The sequence below is a fragment of the Pleurodeles waltl genome, chromosome 4_1 (genome assembly GCF_031143425.1).
Source record: "Pleurodeles waltl isolate 20211129_DDA chromosome 4_1, aPleWal1.hap1.20221129, whole genome shotgun sequence".
Classification (NCBI taxonomy): Eukaryota; Metazoa; Chordata; class Amphibia; order Caudata; family Salamandridae; genus Pleurodeles; species Pleurodeles waltl.
Genome location: NC_090442.1, coordinates 542,061,948 through 542,083,580, shown reverse-complemented (window position 1 = coordinate 542,083,580; position 21,633 = coordinate 542,061,948). Strand labels below are relative to the sequence as shown.

General features: G+C 41.2%; 1 protein-coding gene across 3 annotated transcripts in view; it reads left to right on the top strand.

Annotated features, from left to right (window-relative positions):
- The first annotated feature begins 2,666 nt into the window (after positions 1 to 2,666).
- ST7 (suppression of tumorigenicity 7) overlaps positions 2,667 to 21,633 on the top strand; it is a 557,088-nt gene continuing 538,121 nt past the window's right edge. For 2 of the 3 annotated variants that reach the window (XM_069228913.1, XM_069228910.1), the window contains exon 1: positions 2,667 to 3,134. In XM_069228913.1, the coding sequence (XP_069085014.1) occupies positions 2,843 to 3,134 (292 nt within the window). In that variant the 5' untranslated portion in view covers positions 2,667 to 2,842. The remainder of the gene's footprint in view (positions 3,135 to 21,633) is intronic. The other variant, XM_069228912.1, reaches the window with a different exon arrangement.

Sequence of the window (21,633 nt, the reverse complement as noted above, 5' to 3'; positions counted from 1 at the left end):
GTAGGTTACTACGGGGGCATTGCATACAAAAGCTTCTAGATCTGGATCTGTCTGTAAAATATGCCAGTTTTTAGTTAATGCCTGTCTCAGATTATATGCCTGATTTGAATAAATTGTAATAAATCTGAGTTTTCCATCATTCATGGTGCGTTGCTGCACTTGATATATTATCTCCGATCTAGAGCACCCTTCTACTTTCTTTACAGCCTGCATGATGACACTATTACTATAACCTCTCCCTTTAAATCTTACTCACATGGTCATACACTCATGCTGGTATTTCTCCTTGGTACTACATATGTGTCTCGCTCTCAATAACTCTCCATACGGGATGCTTTTGATCAGATTGGGTGGATGAGCACTCTCACCATTTAATAGACTGTTTCCTGCTGTTGCCTTTCTATATAGTCTTGTGTTCACCAGATTATTCTCTACCCTCACTTCTACATCCAAAAACTGGATAAATGTCCTACTTTGCTGTTCACTTAGTTTTAGATTATATATTTATTATCATTCAAAGCTGCCACAAAATTCAATGCCGATTCTACATCATCTTTCCAGATAATGAAAATATTGTCTATGTACTGGCACCATAACACAACTTTGTCCTCATAATCTGCTATGTCAGAGGACAACTGTTCCTCCCACCAGCCCATGAAAAGATTTGCATAGCTGGGAGCGAATCATGTGCCCATAGCTGTCCCTTGTATTTGCTTGTATATTTGGGCATCAAATAGAAAAAAATTGTTAGTAAGACAATACCAGATCATATCACAGATCATTTCAGTGTGCATTAACTATGAGATAGATTTTGCTCTCATGTAGTGTCTGACCGCTGTGAGACCTAAATCATGTTGGATACATGTGTATAAACTTATAACATCCAGTGTCAAAAACAGAAAATCATCCTCCCATCCTAGGCCGTCCAACATCTTTAAAAATTGTGTGGTATCCTTCACATAAGAAGGTAAGCTTTCCACAAATGGCCTAAGAAACAAATCTATATATCTAGAAGTATCTTCCAGTAATGATCCTATTGCTGACACAATCGGTCTGCCAGGAGGATTCTGTTTATCCTTATGTAGCTTAGGTAAGAGATAAAGGACTGGAATCTTAGGTTGATCACATTTGAGAAACTGATATTCATCCCATTCTAGTAAACCTTTGTTTCTCCACTCTGCCAATAGCTCATGGTATTGCAGAATGGATGTCTTAAACTCTGACTGGTTAGCAGGAATATAACACTTTAAGTCACTTAGCTGACGTTCTCCTTCATGTAAGTACTGGCTTTTATTAAGGACAACCACATTGCCCCCCTTATTTCGGGAGAAACACTTGAGATATATATATATATATAGTTTACTTACCTCCAGTTGAGGGACTGCCTATAAGGAATCTAGTAGTTCAGTGGTACTGTAATAAAGTACCTTTATTTTTGTAACACTGTGTGGTTCCTTTCAGGTGTGATAAATTACTGTGTGACTGCTGTGGTATTGCAAGTACTTTATACTCCTATATAAGTCTTGGCTGCTAATCCACAGCTACCTCTAGAGAGCCCTAGCTTCCTAGACACTGTCTCCATTCACTATGCCTGGTCCTGGTACTGGTATAAAGTACCAAAACCATAGGTGTCCACCACACACCAGGCCAGCTTCCTACATCAAGTACCCTTTAAATTTGCCGATGAACCAACTGCACACGTTTATGTTTTTTTCAGGTAACAGGTACCCTGGATAGAAGGCTGTTTCTTTTTTAGCTGCCGCTCCCTTGTCTCAAGTCCCAGTAGAGGAGAGTCTTCTTCTCTCATTTCAACCTGCAGGAACTCAACCATTCAGGGGCACTTTCTGTTTTTTAAATTAAAAAGTATGGGCACTGTTTTGATCAATTTAATAAAGCTTGGGTAGAGAAGAAAAAAAAAACACTGATAGAGTCTCCTCTGCGTTTACAGTTTCTCCAGAAATCATATTTTTGTTATCACTCAGTTTCAGATCCGGCTTTTAAATTGTTTTTTTTTTACCTCTCCTAAAAAGGCCCTTTCTATCCACTTTAATGAAATGGAATGGGCCAATGCTTCTTACTCTTTGTATCTCAAAATCCCCCTCTAGAGTTATAACATGCCTTGGCATGTATGCAGTGTACTTATGATGAATTCTTAGTTAAATTACTTTATACGTAGTTACAAGTCGCCCACCGGTATGATATAGTAATTGATAATTATGAGGAACACGTTAATCGACGATGGGCAGCTAAGAAAAAGCTGCACCTATTCATATACTCAGATGTACATTTATTATGGTTCGATGTTTTTACCGAGTGTATACTTTTAACATTAAAACCCGGTTTACCGGATGAGTTGTATATTTTCCACGTGAAGGCTGCTACGCCGATGTTTTCTTTTAATTGTGTTATAAATACTGTAAAAAGAAATGAAAAATATTGCCTTAAGGAAAGTTGTAAAGATAAGCGAAAAGAAACGTTATCTAATTTCTAATTGTGGTATTTGTTTTATATTGATTCTAAACTGCGGGAGCCAAAACAATATTTGTACACCTTGTACTAATAACAACCTATCCAGAGGAAGGAAGCGCATGGGTGGGGTTTGCATCAGGTGTTTGAGTGCCTCCTGACATCCCATTGAAATGATTGTGCTGTGTAACTCCGACAGCATTTGAGTATGAAAAACCAGATTACGTAACAAAGCTCAGAGGAAGAGACGGCACTTTGAAAACTTTTGCAATTGTTTGAGGGGGCGACAGAGAACCGGCCAGAAGAAGTGTATCTGGTGTTCTAGGCAGTGGGAGAGCGGAGCGGCCAGGGAGCTGTTAGCAACTGATATCTTTCCATGATGAGGGGAAGCTGCGCCGAAGCTGAAAGCAAACAGGAGCTGGAAAGGGAGAGCCAGCTTTTTGGAACTGTGAATCATCCCAGCATACACCGAGGCCCCGAGGTGGCAGCAGCAGGAGGAGGAGGCAGCAGTGGGAACATGGCCGAGGCTGGCCCGGGCTTGCCCGAGCAGCTGAAAAGCTGTATGTCCTGGTACTGGAGCTATCTGTGGGCCATTTGGTTCTGCGTGATGCTGTGTCTGCTCTACAGCCTGCGGGGGCCACTGAGGATCCACGACAGCATCGGCTCAGGTACTGCGCTGAACCCCAAACCCTTATAATTTCTCCTGTCTGGGACGAAAATATAGCGCTTCGCGAGTGTGTCAGGCGGGGTGCAGATAGCGCGCCTCGGGCTCCGGTGGGCCCGCGCTGTCCTGCACAGACGTGTCCTCTGCGGCAGGCGTGCGCTGCCTCCCCACGCTGGAGGCACTCCCCTCACGGAAATAACTTTTTGTTCCAACGCGCCCTTCCCGCGTCTTATTGACCAAACACCCTGGGATGGTGGGGGTGTGGTCAAGCGCAGATCCAGTAGAGCCGCGGGCACAGGCGTCCCACACACCCCAAATTGCCAGCAGCTTAAGAGGAAGATCCCACGCCACCCAGCTGCGGGCTCAGTGCCCCTGAGTCGCGTGGCATGCCACCCTGGAAGCGCAGGGCAAAGGGGGCAGGGCCGTTCCACTCGAGACTTGCAGTGACAGGCGGGCACGTGGAAGGAGGGACACAGGCAGTTCACGCTTTCTATGACTACTACGAATACGAAGTATTGGAGGGAGACTGCACTTCTAAACATTGCGGTCGCACAAGGAACTACAACACAAATGCAGTGTTTAGGTCTGGCTCAACAGCGTAGTTGTCGCTTTAAGTTATTTGAACAACATAAAAACGGGCTTTAAGAAGGGCTACCACACATGCCTACAGGCCCGATTCTGGCAGGCGACGCCTGATATCTTTAAAACGAAAGTGGTTGTATTTGAGAGGTTTACCGTCTAAAATATCCCCTGCTTTAATGTAAGTCAAATGGGAAAATGTATTCCCCCGATTTGTTTCCCTAAATCGCCCTTTTACCAGCTTCAGAGCCATGGCATGTATTCACTACCGCGGAGGGGCTTTGGGTGCAGCCATATGTTGTTAGCTAGAAGTACATATTTTGATAGCCATGATGTTGTGTTCCTTCGATCCAAGACATAGACAGCAACTTCGTAAGTGGTATTTTCCTTTTATTAGCAAGCCGTAAGCAAGAACAAGTCATTCCTTCTCTGCCCTCCTCAACCGTCTCCACCTCCCGTTACTCCTGCGTTCCACCTCCCTCACGTGGTGTTCCCATGACTCCCGTACATTCCACCCTCTCGTGCATTCCAACCCACGATACAGTACATCCCAACACAACACATCCCCCTTCCTTAATAAGACTTGGTTCAATAAGACTTGACTAAGACTTACATTCCACACACCCCCCTTCCTTAATACAATGAAAGAGAGAAAAAAAAAATAATAATAAATAGAACAAAAGAACCCCAAAAAGGAAATACAAAAGAAGAACTACTGAATAGTGAAATCCTTAATCTAAAACAAAGTCTTTTAGCCACAGGGGTAAATTTCTTCTTCTCTTATCAGTGTCCAAAATCTGGTTGTGTTCCAACTCTTGTGAACCCAATTGTGACTCTTGTTTACTCTGAATTTGATCCCTTGCTTCACCAATTCCTTCCATATCATCGCCACCATTCGTTTAGCTGGTTGAATCGTTATACGAACTTCCAAACGTACCACAAATACTGTCTCTCAAAATTGGTGTGCCTGGGTTATAAGTCTCACCATCATCCACTCCAAAAGGGTCATTCATCTTATTTTCTAGATTCTCCACATCCTCACCTTCATGTACTACTATAATGCAATCCGTTTCAAATTCCACACTTTTCCATTTTGTAACTTCACAGCATTGTGTAATACCTCCTTTACTTGTTCCGGTCCAAAATATTGGCTCTCACCTTTGACTACTTTGAAAGGTTTTTTAATTCTTACCCAATCTCCAACCTTGACCTGGTTTTTTTTCGCACCATGAGCCTTATCAAAATATGATTTGCTTCTTTCCTGCGTTTTTTCCATCCTCTTACGTACATCATTCACAGACCAAAAATCCATACCACATTTGTATAACCATGCTGGATTAAACTTGCACCTAGGCTTTTTACCCCTCATGGCAACAAATGGACTAATGCCAGTAACTTCGTTTTCTGTTACCCTATATGCCCAAACCGCTTTCCAAACAGCCGTATGCCAATCGTACTGTTTTCTCATGGCTGCTTGAATGACTCCCTTTAACACTCTGTTAAACCTCTCAACACAACCATTACCACTAGGGTTGTACAATGAAGTGGTTTTGTGTGAAACTCCAACTCTATCGAAATAAACCTTAGCAATGTTTGATACAAATTGTACCCCATTGTCACTTAAGAGTAAAGCCGGAATACCTTCCGAACAAAATGTTTGGTCCCAACATTCCAACACAGATGAAGTATCCGCCTTTTTAACTACTTTAACCACAGGCCATTTTGAAAAAAGGTCCATGATGACCACCAAATACTCCTGCTGTTCTCCAATAGGCCCCATTAAGTCTATGGCCACACATTCCCAAGGTACTACTGGAACTAATTTCTGATCCATAGGTAGTCTCAAAGTGTGTAAAGTTTTGTCAGCAGATGCACACACATGGCAATTACGCACAAATCTCTCCACTGCGGTATCAATTCCTGGCCACCAAAAATATTCTTTAACAATTGTTTTAGTACGTACTATCCCAAAATGACCCTCATGGCATAATTCTATGATGCTTGCACGTAAGTTCTTAGGAGGAACAAACCTATTGCCCCTCAAAATTAAATCATTCTCTATAGATAGTTCCGCTCTGAGTTCCCAGAAATGTCTACTCCCTTCGGACAATAAATCTTTTTTGGGCCACCCTACCCGCAAAAATTTTAGCACACTTTGCAATTCCTCATCCTTTTTTTGTTCCACTTCCCACCTGTCCTTACTTAAAGCAGGTAAGCCAGAATCAAAAATAAATGCAATTTTAAACTGATCCCAAGGGTCCTCCACACATTCTTCTAAAGGACATGGCATCCTAGAGAAACAGTCAGCCAACACATTCTTCTTCCCTGGTACGTACACCATCTTGTAAATGTACTCACTCATTCTCATAGAAATCCTCGCAATTCTTGGCGATGCTACAACGCTACCCTCTGAAGACAAAAGTTTCATTAGTGGTTTATGATCACATTGGATGATGACACTCCTACCCCACACAAATGAACGAAAATGCTCCAAACCCCACGCACAAGCAAGCGCCTCTCTTTCAATAATGGGATATTTTTCCTCAGCCGATGTTAAAGATCTAGATGCAAACAGGATAATGTTCTCCGTACCACAATCATCCTTTTGTGACAACACTGCACCCAGACCTTTATCGCTCGCATCTGTGGTCAAGTAGCACTGGAGTAGCGGATCAAAACCACTCAAATTAGGGACCTTGCACAAATATTCTTTGATGTTTTTGAATTCCACGTCACACTCTGAATTCCAATCAAATCTTGCATTTTTTTAAAGCAGTTGTCTTATGTTAAATACTTTCTCTGCAAAATTTGGAATAAACTTTGCACAAAATTCTGCCATGCCCAAGAATGACCTAACGTCATCCTTACATGATGGCGGTGACATTTCCTTAATAGTGCTTACTAAAGATGGCTTAGGTTTAACTCCCTCGCCACTAATAACGTGCCCCAAATATGTCACACTTCTCTCTGCAAACTTGCACTTACTCATTTCAACAGTCAATCCATTGTTTTCCAAAATACATAACACACGTTGCACTCTATCATCGTGACATTCTCTTCTGTTTCCAAACACAAGGATGTCGTCCTGAAAGAACATTACTCCTTTTTCCTTTCCAAATAGTTTGTGCATCAAACGCTGGAAAACAGCAGCAGCAGATGCCAAACCGAAAGGCATTCTTTTAAATTGAAAACACCCTATATGAGTGATAAAGGCTGTTAATTTCCTTGATTGTAGTGACAGAGGAATCTGATGGTACGCCGCTGATAAGTCAATACTAGAAAACCAAGTAGCGCCTTTAAGACTGGATACCATTTCAGTAATTTTTGGCAACGGAAATTGGTCTATGACAATGTTATTGTTGAGGTGACGCAAATCCACACAAAGACGGATCTTCCCGTTACTGCACCATGCTACGACCACCGATGAAACCCATTCCGAGCTCTCGATGGGCTCAATTACGTTAATTTGTACCAATTTCTCCAATTCGTTCGACACTTCTTCTCTTACCATTATAGGTAGAGGTCGTAGTTTATGTACTTTAGGATGTGCATCATGTTTCAACACAACCTCATGCTCAAACCCGCATAGTTTCCCGAGTTGTTTGTTAAAGACTTTAGGAAACTTCTTTTCCAGTTCCTCTTCCATTGAATTTCCTAAATCTGCCAGAAGTACTTTATCCTCACTGTTGGGATCTAAAATCATATGTAATCTACCTTGGTCTTCCCAACCCAGGACTGAAGGTCCTTTTTTTGTTACATATAACTTGCCTCTGGCACTCCTTCCTTTGAATTGAAAAACTAACCATCTGTACCCAAGTACATTGATTTTTTCGCCCGTATAACTCTCCGGTTCAATGTCAGGAGGTAATAAATGTTTCCCTACTTTTGGCAAAAATTTATTTTCCCACGCGTTCTCGTTAATTATGGTAAATGGCGAACCCGAATCAGCATGAATATTGATATCTATCCCTCCAATCTTCATTTCGCACATTGTTTTTTTTGACAAATAACTTCCATTAATGTTCAATACGAATTTGTTCTGTACATTCTTGATCATGTTAATACTTCCACATTCGTCTTCTGTATCACTGTTGACATTGTTCTCATACACGCATTTGACGCTATTCCTTTTCTTTTGACATACTTTTCCAAAATGGCCAATTACACCACAGTTGTTGCACCTTTGTTTCGCAGCAGGACACGATTTTGAAAATGCCAAGTGTTCTTTACTGCCACAACAATAACACCTTTTATCTCTGTGTTCTACCTTCTCCTTGTAGTTGAACGTTGGAGTTTTTTCTGATGTTCTCTCTTTGTAGTTAGATGTTGATTTGCGATTATTTATTTTGAAAACACTACAGTCCTCTTTATCTGAAGATTTCAATTCTGTCGCACACCTTCCTGAAATCTCAGCTTTACGAATAATCGCTAGAACATCTTCCAGTGGTGCATCGCCATTTATCCATAGGCGTTCTTGTATGGACTGATTACGAGCATGCATGACTAATTGATCTCTAATGAGATCATCATGTAAAATGCCAAATTTACAATCAATGGCTAATTTCTTTAATTCCGCTACATAATCATCTACCTCTTCTTCTTTATGCTGTTTGCGTTGAAAAAATTTGAAACGTGTGATGCCAATGCATACTTTTGGTGCGAAATACTTGTCAAGATCCATTAATGCTGCATCAAAAATGTTTCCATCTCCAATAGGTACATTTTTCTGCATTCTACTATACGTTTTCAATCCTACTGGACCAAGCGAATGTAACAGGATTCTTTTTTTCTGTTCTGGAGACATTTTGTTTTTTTCGTCTATAGCCTCAATGTAATTAGTAAAGTAATCCTTCCATTCTGTCCATTTGATTGAGGGTTCAGTACCTGAAAGCCAAAATGCATGTGGTGGGCTTATGCTAAAATTCTGTTGTGCCATTAGGAATGACCTGTTCTTTACTGTTCTGTTCTGTTCTTTAATAACTTGTTCGACTCAGCACACTAGTAAGGGAACCTCTTGGAAACAAAGTAGCTCAATTCATTGCGATGTCATGTAAAGAGAAAAAAAAAAAAAAATTGCTTGGCAACGTCCTGGACAGTTTATGTAGTTTCCTAGACAACGTCCATCAACACACAGTGCGTCATGCCGCATTAACGTTGAGCTCGTAGCAACGCACTCGCCAGCAAAGGCGTGTGTATATGAAACTTGTCTCGAGCACCCAACGGACGTCGCGCGTGCCGCTTATTATGTCAAACTTTGTACTGTAGCACTGCTACTCCACCCTCACAAGCCCGACTCACTGCAAGGATTAGCCCGTTTCCACGAAGATCCTCGGCGTTCGTCAGCAAATTGGAAACGCTGGATTACGCTGGAATTCGATCCCACCTCGTCGCCACTTTTTGTTGTGTTCCTTCGATCCAAGACATAGACAGCAACTTCGTAAGTGGTATTTTCCTTTTATTAGCAAGCCGTAAGCAAGAACAAGTCATTCCTTCTCTGTCCTCCTCAACCGTCTCCACCTCCCGTTACTCCTGCGTTCCACCTCCCTCACGTGGTGTTCCCATGACTCCCGTACATTCCACCCTCTCGTGCATTCCAACCCACGATACAGTACATCCCAACACAACACATGAGTTGTGTGTTTTCACAAAAAAGTTCTTGCCCTCCATGCTGCTATGACCATTTTGTTTATTTATCCTGCTGTCAGAGCTTTACATTCTGAGGCGCACACACAGCATTGTAAAGGTAATAAGGTTTTTTTAGATAACGGAATCATTCACAGCAATGATTCCTAACCTTTTTACTTCTTTCTACACTTACTTAATCATTACTGAAACACAGGAACACCCACTGAATCATTATTGAAACCCGGGGTTCCCTCACTGAGTCATTACTGGAAGCCCGGGACCTAGGCCTAAATGTTGATAATTTGAACTGCAAAACACTGTACAAAAATACAGAAACAAGCATTCCATCAAACACATACGTAAATGATAACACATTTTATTTAATTTATAAACCAACAAACTATTTAAAAAAAAAATAATAATTAATAGGAAAGTTGGAGCTTTTCTAAGTTCAATTTAAGCCACACATTGTCTGTATTGTTTTCTGTATGAACCCTTTGCTGCTCCCACAAATCAATCTGAGGATATTCATTCAATATTTAGCCTCCAATTTCAAATTCAAAGACATTTACAGTTCATTTTATTTTTTTAATTTGTACATTTTGCCACTTCATTTATGTACACTTTATTAATCTGCTAATAGTTAATTTTGAAAGCAGTCACGGATCCCCTGAGGTTCTTTCGCAGACCCAAAGGGATCCTCAAACCAATGATTTACAGGTTTTTCAGGCAACAGCACAGATAGGAGGCAGTCTTTCACTTAAGGCCGCAGAATGCGGTTTTCTGAGAGCCCAGTGGTACATTAATCTACATGGAATTTTAGGCCTGGTTTTTGACAGTATGATTATCAAAAAGAGCTTTCAGAGTTCTGAGAGAGGGGGCAAGACTTCACTCACATGTTGGTTTCCCTGGGTTCAGAATTTGATTGGGACAAATTTGTCTTCTTTTGCTAAAAAGACAGTGTTGCACATTTTGGCTTGTGGTAAAGTTTATACTCTGGACAGCACAACTGAGTGGGATATGGTGGCAAGCCTATGATCATGGCTAAAAGCCTAATCTGTTTGTTATAAAATGTTATGATAAAGACACTATGGGCCTGATTACTACTTTTGGTGGAGAGGATTCTCTGTCCCAAATGTGGCGGATATCCCGCCTGCTGAACTATGACTCCATTATATCCTATACGGCAGGCGGGATATCCACCACATTTGGGACGGAGTAATCCCCTCCGCCAATGTCATAATCAGGCCCTAAGTCTGATATATTTATTGTGAAAAGCATATGTTAAATTTGACAGACATTTAAGTGTGGAGTGTTTTTTTTATTACTGTATATTAAAGCCTATAGATAGGTATTCTCATTACATGGGATCTTCCATATTATTAGAGTAGGAAATGACTTTGGTATTGGCCTCTCAGTTTGACAAGCCACAGATATAGAAGGTTTTCTCTTTGAGAGTCCTTGTTAGGTAGTTTTAGGAGCGATAGTATTTTGCTTAGTCAGCTGTCATTTTTATACCTTTTTAATTTCATGTCTGTATGTCTGATGGTTGCCTTGTGGAAAAGGTTGTGCTCAAAATTCTAGACCTGAGTTGGTTATGTCTACAATCTATATGCCTTTTTGGTGCACTGGAAGTTATGTCTGATGTTAGAGATCTTGTCAGCTTATTATGATGCCTTATGAAAAAGACAGTTGTTCTTGATTATTAATTGTAAAAAGCACATGTTAAAGCCAGCAAGCCTTTAACAGTTGTGTGATATCACATTGTGATACAGGCAGACATTTTGTTACATATAATCTCACAGATTACCCTAGTAGTGTTGTACGGGTATATGAAGAAGAATGCAGGAAGCTTCGTGTAGTTTACAAATATGAAGTTTATTCCAGATGTATGACCGACGACTGCAAGCCAGCACATCAAACTCCAAACTGTGCCAGAGCTTTCATAATTATAGAATACTACTTATGACATCTATATGACATACATACATTCTGTAATTAAACTTCAAACTCAAACTATTGAACTACAATACCCATATAACAAGTAGGCAAAGGTGTTGATTTCTTTGGCCACTCATCTTGATAAAACCTAGGAGTTTTCACTGTGATGATTCTTGTTAGGACTTATTGAGATGGCTTGTATATTGTTTTACAATGTGTATTTTTCTATATATTAAAATTTTTATAATTACATGCGTGATTGTTGCCAGTTTATGTGCACTTGAATAGGCTGGTATTAGGTAAAGTGTAAAGCCAATGATAAAGGGGAAATGGTTCATTAGGAAAAGTCTTGCCGGATTTAAGAAAGTTGTTAATGAAACTTAATGCTAAAGCCACTAGGCCTGACCTACGTACTGTGAAAAGCATACCTTAGACAAGAGACTTTCAAGGGTGGATTGTTATTACAATGTGCTAAAGCCTGTAGGCAGGTATTTTGTTGCATGGATTTTCACAGATTACCATAGTAGGCAAGGGTTTTGGTGCTTGTGAACCATGCAAACAAACCGTGGAGATAGAAGATATACGCCAAAAGAATCTGTGTTGGGCTCTCCTGGGGAGATAGTATTTTGCTTTGCCAACTGTAATTTTGCATACATTTGTACTTTTGTGACTATGCTGGAGGGTTGGATTGTGAAAAGCTTACACTCAGTTCAATGAGCTTGAGTTGATTGTGGTGACAAGCCAATGCTAAAGGCTATATGTCTGATTGTTAATTATAAAAAAAAGTTACGATACAGGCAGCAGGTCTGACATTGATCATGAGAAGTGTATGTTAGAGTCAATAGGCATTTAAAGGGGGATTGCTATTACTCCGAATTAAAACCTTTAGATAGTTTTTTATGTTGCATGGAACCTCATAAATGACCTTTGTAGGCAAGTCTTGATATTGGTCACCTCTTCAGACAAACTGTGAGTATAGAAGATTTGCATTGTGAGAATCCTTGATAAATCTTCTCATGAGCTATAGTTTTTTGATTGCCAACTGTAATTTTGTTTACGTTTACGATTTTCTGACTGTATGCCTGATGGTTGCGTTTTGGGAAAGCTTCACTCAGTACTGTAGGCCAGAATTGGTTATAGCGACAAGCCAATGATAACAGTTGTAAGCTTGATTAGTGTGTATGGAAATACTATGCCTTATACTATAGGCCTGGCCTGTTTATTATGAATAGTTTTTACAAAAGCAGCAGGCCTGGCTTACTTATTGAGAAAAACACATGGCAAAGCTAATAGGCATCTGGACTTTTACTCAATTATGTTACAGGCAATAAAAATGTATTTGGTCACATTTAACCTCAAGAATTACCATAATAAGCAAAGGATTTGGTGTTGGTCATCCACTCCGATAAACCCTGGCAATAGAATTTCACTGTAATGATTTTTGTTAGGCCCTGTTGGTAAGAGATTGTATATTGTTTACCAACTGTAATTTTGTACATTTTTGTAATTTTATAAATGTTGCAACCTTATGCACACTTTTGATGTTTTGGTGGGGTACTATCTGGCAGTGTAATCAGATAGGCGTGGAGCTCTGATTGTCTCAGAATGCTGTGCATGAGGGTTGCGACTAGGCTGGTGGAATGATGTAGCATGCTAGATTTGAACAGGTGAGTTTGGCATCTAGGACTTTCCACCCGCACTTCTAACCCCCTGCACAAGGCAGGGACAGTGAAGATGAACCTGGACATGGGTATCAGTGAAAGAATGGCTAGCTGGAAGCTGGGCTAAAGGCTTTGTCCCCAAGGGACCACTGGACAAGGATGAGACCTCCAGGGCCAGTGGCGCTGGCCCCCTTATGCCCCCTGACGACCAGTTGGACGAAGACCTGAACTCCACTGTCAGACAGCCAGGAGGCTGTGGGTCTGGGACTGTGGCAGGAGGGTGTTCTGTTACCTAGTGGTGGAGGGGCTTGGCAAGATGTACCCACCAGTAGGAGAAGAGTACCAGGAGTCACAGTGGAAAAGGATGTTGCAAGGAGTTGGAAAACTAAGGTGCAGGCAAAGTGTGCCATTTTATAGGACAGAGGGCGTGTTGAAAATGCTCCTGTTGACTAGCCCAAGCCATAAGGAGCATACCCGGCCCAACGGGTCCATAGTTATGCAGCATGGAAGATTTGCCACTTTTTAAAAGAAATCCGAGACATGGCACTCCACTGCTATTACCTTAAAACCCCCCGGGGTGGGCCAGGGTCAGTGCATCCAGGATAAATTATGTTTTGTAGAAGCAGGCATGCACGAGACCCCCTTCTCTGCATTCTTCCTTCCCCTAAAGGTCCACATCTCCCGTAGGCCAATGGAGTAATGACGGGCCCTGGGACTCCATTCCGAGGATCCAGAACCGTGAAGGTAGCATTTGCTGAGTGTTTTCTGTCCCCTGTGCCTGTCTTTGGGTAGTCAGGCTACACTGGTCTTCTGTACTGCTCTTGCTTGTGGACAGGAGGAAAGAGAGCTCACACCTCCCAGGATCAAAAAAGCATAACACCGGCTCCCACAAGGCACTGGAGGATGGGTGCGGTGCCAGGGAGCGAGCAGCACTGCAGGAACTTAGGGCTCCCCCTATGGGCCCCTAAGACTCAGGCCGGAGTGGGATTGGAACACCTAAAAAAAACAAATGCTGCTTACACATGCAGTGTGAGGCCACCTCCAAACTGTAGAGCGGAGCAGCCTTGCATAAATTATGCATTTTTTTTGTTGCTACAAGGGAGCATCAAGTAATGCTCTCTAAGGGCTTAAATTGCATATTTCTATCTACATGTGGTTCCCCAGGGAGAGACGGGGGCAAAACCAACATTTATCCAACATGTGGTGGAGGCGTACACCAGCCCCTACATTAATTTATAAAAAACAATCCTACGTTTCAGGGGGCATTGAGAGTATGATCCCAGGAACACACTCCTTCATTTCAGGAGATAGATTTTTATTCTCAGTCTCTATAGCACAAGGACCTCTATTGTTTTGTCTTTTGGTTACAATATGTGGCCTTAGTACTTTGAAAGAGACTCTCACCCACGTTGGAAATTATTTCGAAAATTAATTATTTAAAAGTGTTTTCTTGATAAAGATTGTTGATGAACCTTGCAATTTGCATATAAGTATGATTATTGATTCCATCAATTTTTTTAATGGTGAATCCAAACACATAATTGTTGTAAAGTGGTTACCCCTTGACAAAGCCAGTAGGCCTGCTGTATTTAAAATGATCACCCCTTATATTGCAATGTAGCATCTGGTATAAGTGGGGAGAACACTGCGATTATGGGATTCGGGACACTCTAAGGGTGAAATGTAACATAAGGGTGTCACCAAACGTACTACCATCTACCTGATGTGTATATTTGTAATTTATTGTGTGGTATTTGATAATATGTATGTGATGTACGTTTTCTTCTTGAAAGATAATGGTCTGGCTGTGGACAATCATTTATTAAGTGCTATTGTTGCATATCCGCAAATTGGGATTGTTAGCCCACACCACCTACCGTGAGTAGGACTTGGATTGCTCTGCTTTGCAAACCCGGAGTCAAGTTACTACCATGGAGTACTTGGTTCCCAGAAATGAGACAATTGTGTACCTATTACTTGTGAAAGACTCACATCCTTCTCAATTAATAACCCATTTTCTTACAACAAGCCAATGATAAATTGTATAGGCCTGATTATTTTTAATGAAAAATAATGATAAATGCAGTAGGCCTGTTTCTGTTGATTGCGAAAAGAAGATGCTAACATCAATAGGCATTTAAGAATAGATTGTTATTACTCCGTTTTAAAGCCTATAAAAGATAGGTATTTTGTTACATGAAATCTCACAGATTACCAGAGTGGGCAAGTGCTTTGGTGGTGGTTAGCCCCTCTGACAACAAACTGTGGATATAGAAGAATTGTACTGCCATAATTCATGTTAAGCCATTTTAGGAAAGCTAGTATTTTGCTTTGCCAACTGTAGTTTTGTATACTATGTAACTTTATGACAACATGCCAGATGGTTGCCTTGTGGGAAAGCTTAAACTAGGCCTCAATTGTTTATGGCGATAAGCCAGTAATGACAACTGACAGGCCTGATTAGTTCACTAGGAAACAATATTTCTGTTGCCATTGGTCTGATCTGTTTATTATAAAAAGTTATGATAAACATGTTAGGCCTGACATTTTTATTATGAAAAGCATATGTTAAAATCAATAGACATTTAAGGGTGGATTGTTATTCCTCTGCATCAAAGCCTACAGATAGATATTTTGTTATATGAAATGTCACAGGTCACCTTTTGTAGGCAATGACTTTGGTGTTTGTAACTGCCTCTGACAAACCCTCGGGGTGATGATTTGCACTGTAAAAATTCTTGGTAGATTCTCTTCTTAGCTGTCTGCCATGAATTTGTCATGCAAAATCATTAAATAATATACGTATTCATATAGATTCATTGAGGGTCTTTGGTTCAGCTCTGTTCTACCATTTGTCTGTCTATCATTTACACTTTGATTCCAGCTGTGACAGCAAACTGCACGATCTAATGGCTTAGTCCATATCACTGACTGGCTCTCATGCCTTGCAAATGGTAGCATTTTCTGATCACGTGTAAAAATGAGTGTGCTTCTGTGTCAGGGATGGTTGGCAAGTTCTTTAGTTTTGAATTTTTCCTTATTAAAGTTCTCATCATTTCTTTGCTTCTCCTCTTTATGTTTTATTATTAACAGGATATTGCAACTCTCCAGGCAGTTCTAATGGGCCAAGTGCTTACCACTCGTTTCATCTGCAGTTTGCCTCATCAGATGTGGCCAACTCCTTTAAACTAGAAGCCCATTATAAAATGCTATTGTCCATAGTGTGTCATTGTTTTACCATTCCAGGATGGCCAACAAGTTGGATCTAAGTGTGGGGGCAATGCTTGATCGACGATAGACTATTAATCAAACAATAAACACTCTATTTTGGCCGTAGGCCAAAAAAGCAATAGATCATACAGCATTAATATATCAACATTTTAAAACGGTGAACTGCATAGCCCATAGCACATTGAACCTTCCAATTCATATGTTCCCATACACTTTGGAGCACAGCAGTATTTTCCGCTATTTGTGCAATAGTCTTGATAGCTATAGTCTTAGATCTTTCTCACAAAGCCTTCTAGTTCCGTGGTCATTTATTCTTTATGGTTATGTGTAATCTCTCTCTACTATACTCATAGGCTTGGGTGACAATAGATCTTGAAAGTGCTGTTTGCTAAAGTTCAGATAGTCCTTTTTGTTTTTTTTAAGTACATGAATGGATTTCACAGATTAGATAATCATAGTTTTCATAGATGGACAATGGGCTTAATGAGGCCTTCTAATTCCCAGCCCTCTGTTTGCTAGTATATGTGTTTACTTTCTGCAAGGCTCAAGGGACAATAGTTCTTAAGTGCTATATTATAATGCGTTATATGATCCCTCGCATTTTAAAACACATCAATAGGTTTCAAGTTAAAAAAAGATTGGTCTAAACAACTATGATCTAAAAGGGAAACATTCTCATAAAAACTTCCAATTCCACAGCCCTCTATACCTCATAGGTATATGAGTTCACGCTTTTCTAGAAACCTAGGCTCAGGCTTTTTAGATCTTAAAGTGATCAAATATAATAAGGTTCACTTGAGCCCATATATTTTAAAACATATCAATAGATTACAAAACGTGTACAATAATTTAAATCACTAAGCCGTTGAACATTGCAAGATTCAATTCTGCAGGGAGCAGGATGAACTATCCATTTTTAATCTAAATTTCCACGCCCAGTATATGAACCTGAAAACCACAAATGTAATTACTTCTCGGGTTTCAGTTTTCATGAGCCTCATAATCTCCTAATAATGCGTTGCACCCATAGCTCTACATAAGGGCAGTAACCATTTTGTCCGGGGTCCCTCATACAGTGGACAAAAAAAGAAAAAGTGTGCTTCAGTCTCACTTTTGTAAGAACAATAGGAGCACTGGGCAGACATGCTTGTGGCCTTATCCCAATTTACAGAATAGGATCTCAATGGCAGCACCCCACATCTAAATAGGATATAGAGCCGCTTCGCCAGGGCAGGAAATAATGCCTTTGTGCAGTAAGAAAAGAGTCGATGTACTCCCTTCCTTTTGATTATTCCAGGTTCTTGTAGTTATGTACTGCCAGTATTCTTCTTTCAGTTTCTGGCTAACACTTTTTCTGATTGAGCAAGGGTCTTCCCACAAATCACCCATATTAAGTAGTTTACTGAAGTTTCTAACCTGTTTTAACCAAGTTGTTTGTGTTTGTGGATCAAGAGTTACTAGTTCTGCAAGGGAAGCCCTATATGGGGAAAGATCCCGACGACCAGACCCTAATCCAGTATAGATGGGCTTTCAATGAGATTATTTGTTGAATGTTATTGATGCCTAGATCATACCTTTAGGGGAGAAGTGGTATACTTTGTGGGAAATTAAAGAGGGCCCTAAAAAACTTGTTTTCTATTTGCTGTAATGCAGTGGTATTCAAATATCCCCATATTTCCACCCCAAATATAGAGGCGGTCGCAACTATGGCTTCCTATACTTTAAATGCTGGCGATACTGGACCCCCATCTAATGCCTTATATTTTCTAGCTATGGCCATTGATCTGCAATAGAGTGTGGTCTTAAATTTCTCCAGTTGGGGCTTCCATTAAATTTTTTCGGAGATCCTTTCTCCAGGTGCAGCTTCCATCACATTTTTTCGGAGAGCCTTACTCCTAGGTAGTCAAAGTTTTCAACTCGTTCCAGCCTTTCCTTACCTACTTTCATATTGGCTTTAAAAGATTGGTGTGGGTTTATAGCCACAAACTTTGACTTTGACGGATTGAGCTGTAGGCCTCTTTCTATGCAGAAATCAGTGAAGTAGTCCAGCTCTTGCTGGAGGCCCATTGGTGTTCTTGATATTAGGCGGGTATCATCTGTAAACATGAGAATTGGGATGGGTACTCCTGCAAGTTTAGGTGCATCATGTCGACAGTTTGATAACCACTTCACTGTTCCGTTTATATAGAGACTAAACAAGGTTGAGGCAAGGACACATCCTTGTCTAACCCCCCCACTAATGTGGATTTTAGGCGTAAGGTCACCCCGTTCCACCTAACCCTGGCGTACGTATCCTTGTGTAATGTTCTCAGTAACCATGCAAGGTCCTTTGGTGTCCGATATGATTCTAGTACCTCCCAGAGTTTGTCCCTTGGAACCAGGTCAAAAGCCGCTTGAAGAGCTAAAAAGGCTACATATTGATGATCACGCTTCAATGTGATGTATTTCCAACATAATGTTTCCATTACTCTCTTCCACTTGACTATATATATACTCTCAAAATGGGCAACCCATTTCTCAGGTGGGACAGCCAATTCCATATGGTTGTCAATTGTGCGGGTTCCCTTTGAAACTAACTTTCAGAAGGCTTTCTTATCCCCTCGGTGTTGAGCGTATGCTATTTCTGCCCATTTCTCAGTTGCCCAAGCTTTCCTAGCCTTCAGTAGAACAGATTTGTTGTTTTTTCTAGCGTTTCTTATATGCTCCTGTCCTCGCTCCTTAAGAGTACTTAGTAAGCTGCCTTTGGCAAGTCTGCATTCTTTTATTTACGAAGCAGGTAGTTGTTTTTCTTTGCTATCAGCTCTTTTAACTTCTTTTTACAAAGAATCTGCTCAGTTGGTCCATCAGATATGTATGGAGATCGGGGAAAGTTCACGCACTTGCTCCCTCAGTGATTGCCTTGGTTAATATATTCTCAAAGATGTTATATATGTTAAAGCCATTTTGTTCTTCATTATTGCGGGCCATTTTATATTCCTCAGGTAGTTGAGGTCTGAAGCATATCGACTTTTGTTACCGGGTTCAGATCTGGGTTCTTTAAGGGGGTCAGGCTCATCTTGAGACTTAGAGCGTGGTGGTCACTGTCCATTCTTAACACGATTTCCATATCTATTAGGAGGGGACAAAGGAGCTGGTCTAAAAAGAAGTAATCTATATTGCTTGTTGTTGGACCCCTTTGAAAGGTTGGAAGTTGGGGGTAATCCAATTTGGTGTTGCTGTTTACTATGCTCAAGCTGTGAGTGAAAATCAGATCAGCCATTTATAGGGCGACATATGATGGCTTTCCCCCCCCCCTAACCTTGAGAGGGCTAGGTCTTGCCGATATATAGGGTGTGTATATCTCCCTTCTTTCCATTTCCATCTCCTTTGTTATTATGGTATTGCAGTCACCTGCTATTATTTTCAGCTAATTCCCCTGGAATTTATGTAACAAATTCAATAGTTGATCCACCACAGGGGAGAAGCCAGTGGTCGGTATGGATCTTAGGTAAATATTTACATTAGCTATAGTTTTGGTTTCACAGTAGGTGGAATTTCTGATTTCAAGGCCTAATAGATCTCTGCTTGCAGATGGAATTACTTTAACCTCAGGGAACAGGTCCAAGCGGAGCCAGGTCAGCAAGCCTCCCAAGGCCCTTCCTGATGACGAGGCAGTGACTTCTACACTCTGTTATGAACCCAGGTCTATGTACTGGTTCAGTTGCCCAGGTCTCCTGAAACAGTATTATATGACGCTGGCCTATAAAGGATCCCCATTCTGGGTCTGAGAGTTTAGCTCTTAGTCCAGCTATGTTCCAGAACAGTAATTTTATTTGATTTCCCCCCCCACCCCCATGGCAAGTCTTTCTCAGGTCTTTGCACTAGATCCTCAGTGGCCTGTTCTTCCCTAGTTATATCCCTCACGTAGTTGGGGTTCCCAATTGGTATTCTCAGGAGTGTCAGCTGACCCTATCAGGGTTGTCCCTTCTATGCGGTCCTGTTCCTTGTCTATGCTCCTGAGGGGCACTAACTTTCTTCTATTTCCCTTTAGTCAGTCAATCTCATTCAGGGTAGCTCCCTGGCCCGACCAAGGTGGATTTATCCGGTGGGAATATGTGAACGCACAGTTTGTGATTTTTGATGATGGGCCGTGTAGTTTGAGGGTTATTTGGGAGGGTGTGGTGGATCGGAATCTTTGGTCAAGGGCTCTTAGGCCTTCCACTAGATGTTTTGACCTTAGCCCCAGTCTAATTGTGTCACAAATGCTGTTGTTACCTAGGCAATTGGCAGAAACAATGTCTTCTCTAATAACAGACCTTCAGCCTTTTGTGTGTCTTATCCAATGTATTGCTTTGTTAATAAGCATTTCTTGCGTTTCCCTTTTATCAGTTGTTCGTTTGGGACATTGATCATAAAGATGTCATGTATCTTCCCATGCGTAGCATTCGGAGTTCATCCTCCTTTTGTGGCAGCCTGTCTGATTGGAGATCCTGCTCTATAACTTTTCAAGGTATTTGAGTGTGCATCAGGCACTAAATTTACACAATGATCTTGATGTTGGCTGTCCTTATAAGTCGTAGAGCTAGGGGAAACGTTCCTGCTCTTTTCTGGTTACGTTTGTTAGTACTAGTAATTGCAGTCACATGGGAGGGTGGTCTGGGGGCAATATGGTGTTAAACCCTGCCTTGGTCTGATCTTTTATATAGTTCTTCTAGTGTATTATTTATTACCCCTGTCAGTACATTGAGCTTATCCAATTTAGTGTGTAAGTCTTTTGCTAGTCACCCCATACACTCTTGGAGTCTTACTATTTCACCCTTATGGGAATGTAGTCGTTCGCCTATGGTGTTACTGCCTAGGGTAGGCAAAGTATTGGATATGACTGGGGTTCCTGAGCCAGTGGGGTCTATCGCCAGGGTGCCCAGTATCTCGTATCTATTTGAACAATCTATGCTTGGTATTGATGGAGTTAGTAATATGTCTTTGACCTCAGTGGGAATATTTTGGGCTAAATCAGGTTGTCCCATAGGTGTTATTTTGGGTGCAGGGGGGAGCTAAGTGGTAGTTTCGCTACAATTGATCTTGGGAAGTATAGCACTTTCATTGTTAAATTGCTTGAGGAACGGTCTAATGCCCTTATAGGAGTGTTCTTTTACCAACTTCTTCTGACCCGGCCCTTTGGTCGCCTTATCAGTATGTACAAGCAATCCTTCGACTTCCTCAGTTAGTTCATCGATTTCTGCTAATGTACAGTTATCTGCTGAATGTCTCAAAATCTTCTTTTTGGCATCCCCTGTGCCCTGAGGGCTATCATTTGCCTTCCGCTTCACCATGATGTCAGCCCTCGATCAGTCCGGGAATCCTCAGTGGTTGCTAAACCTGATTAGGTTTGGTGGGAACAGTGGCACAGACTAAGAGTAGGGGCAGCTGGTGGAGGAAATGGCCTCCTCTTGGGGCCAAAAGCAGTCTGGGACTCGTAGTCCCCCC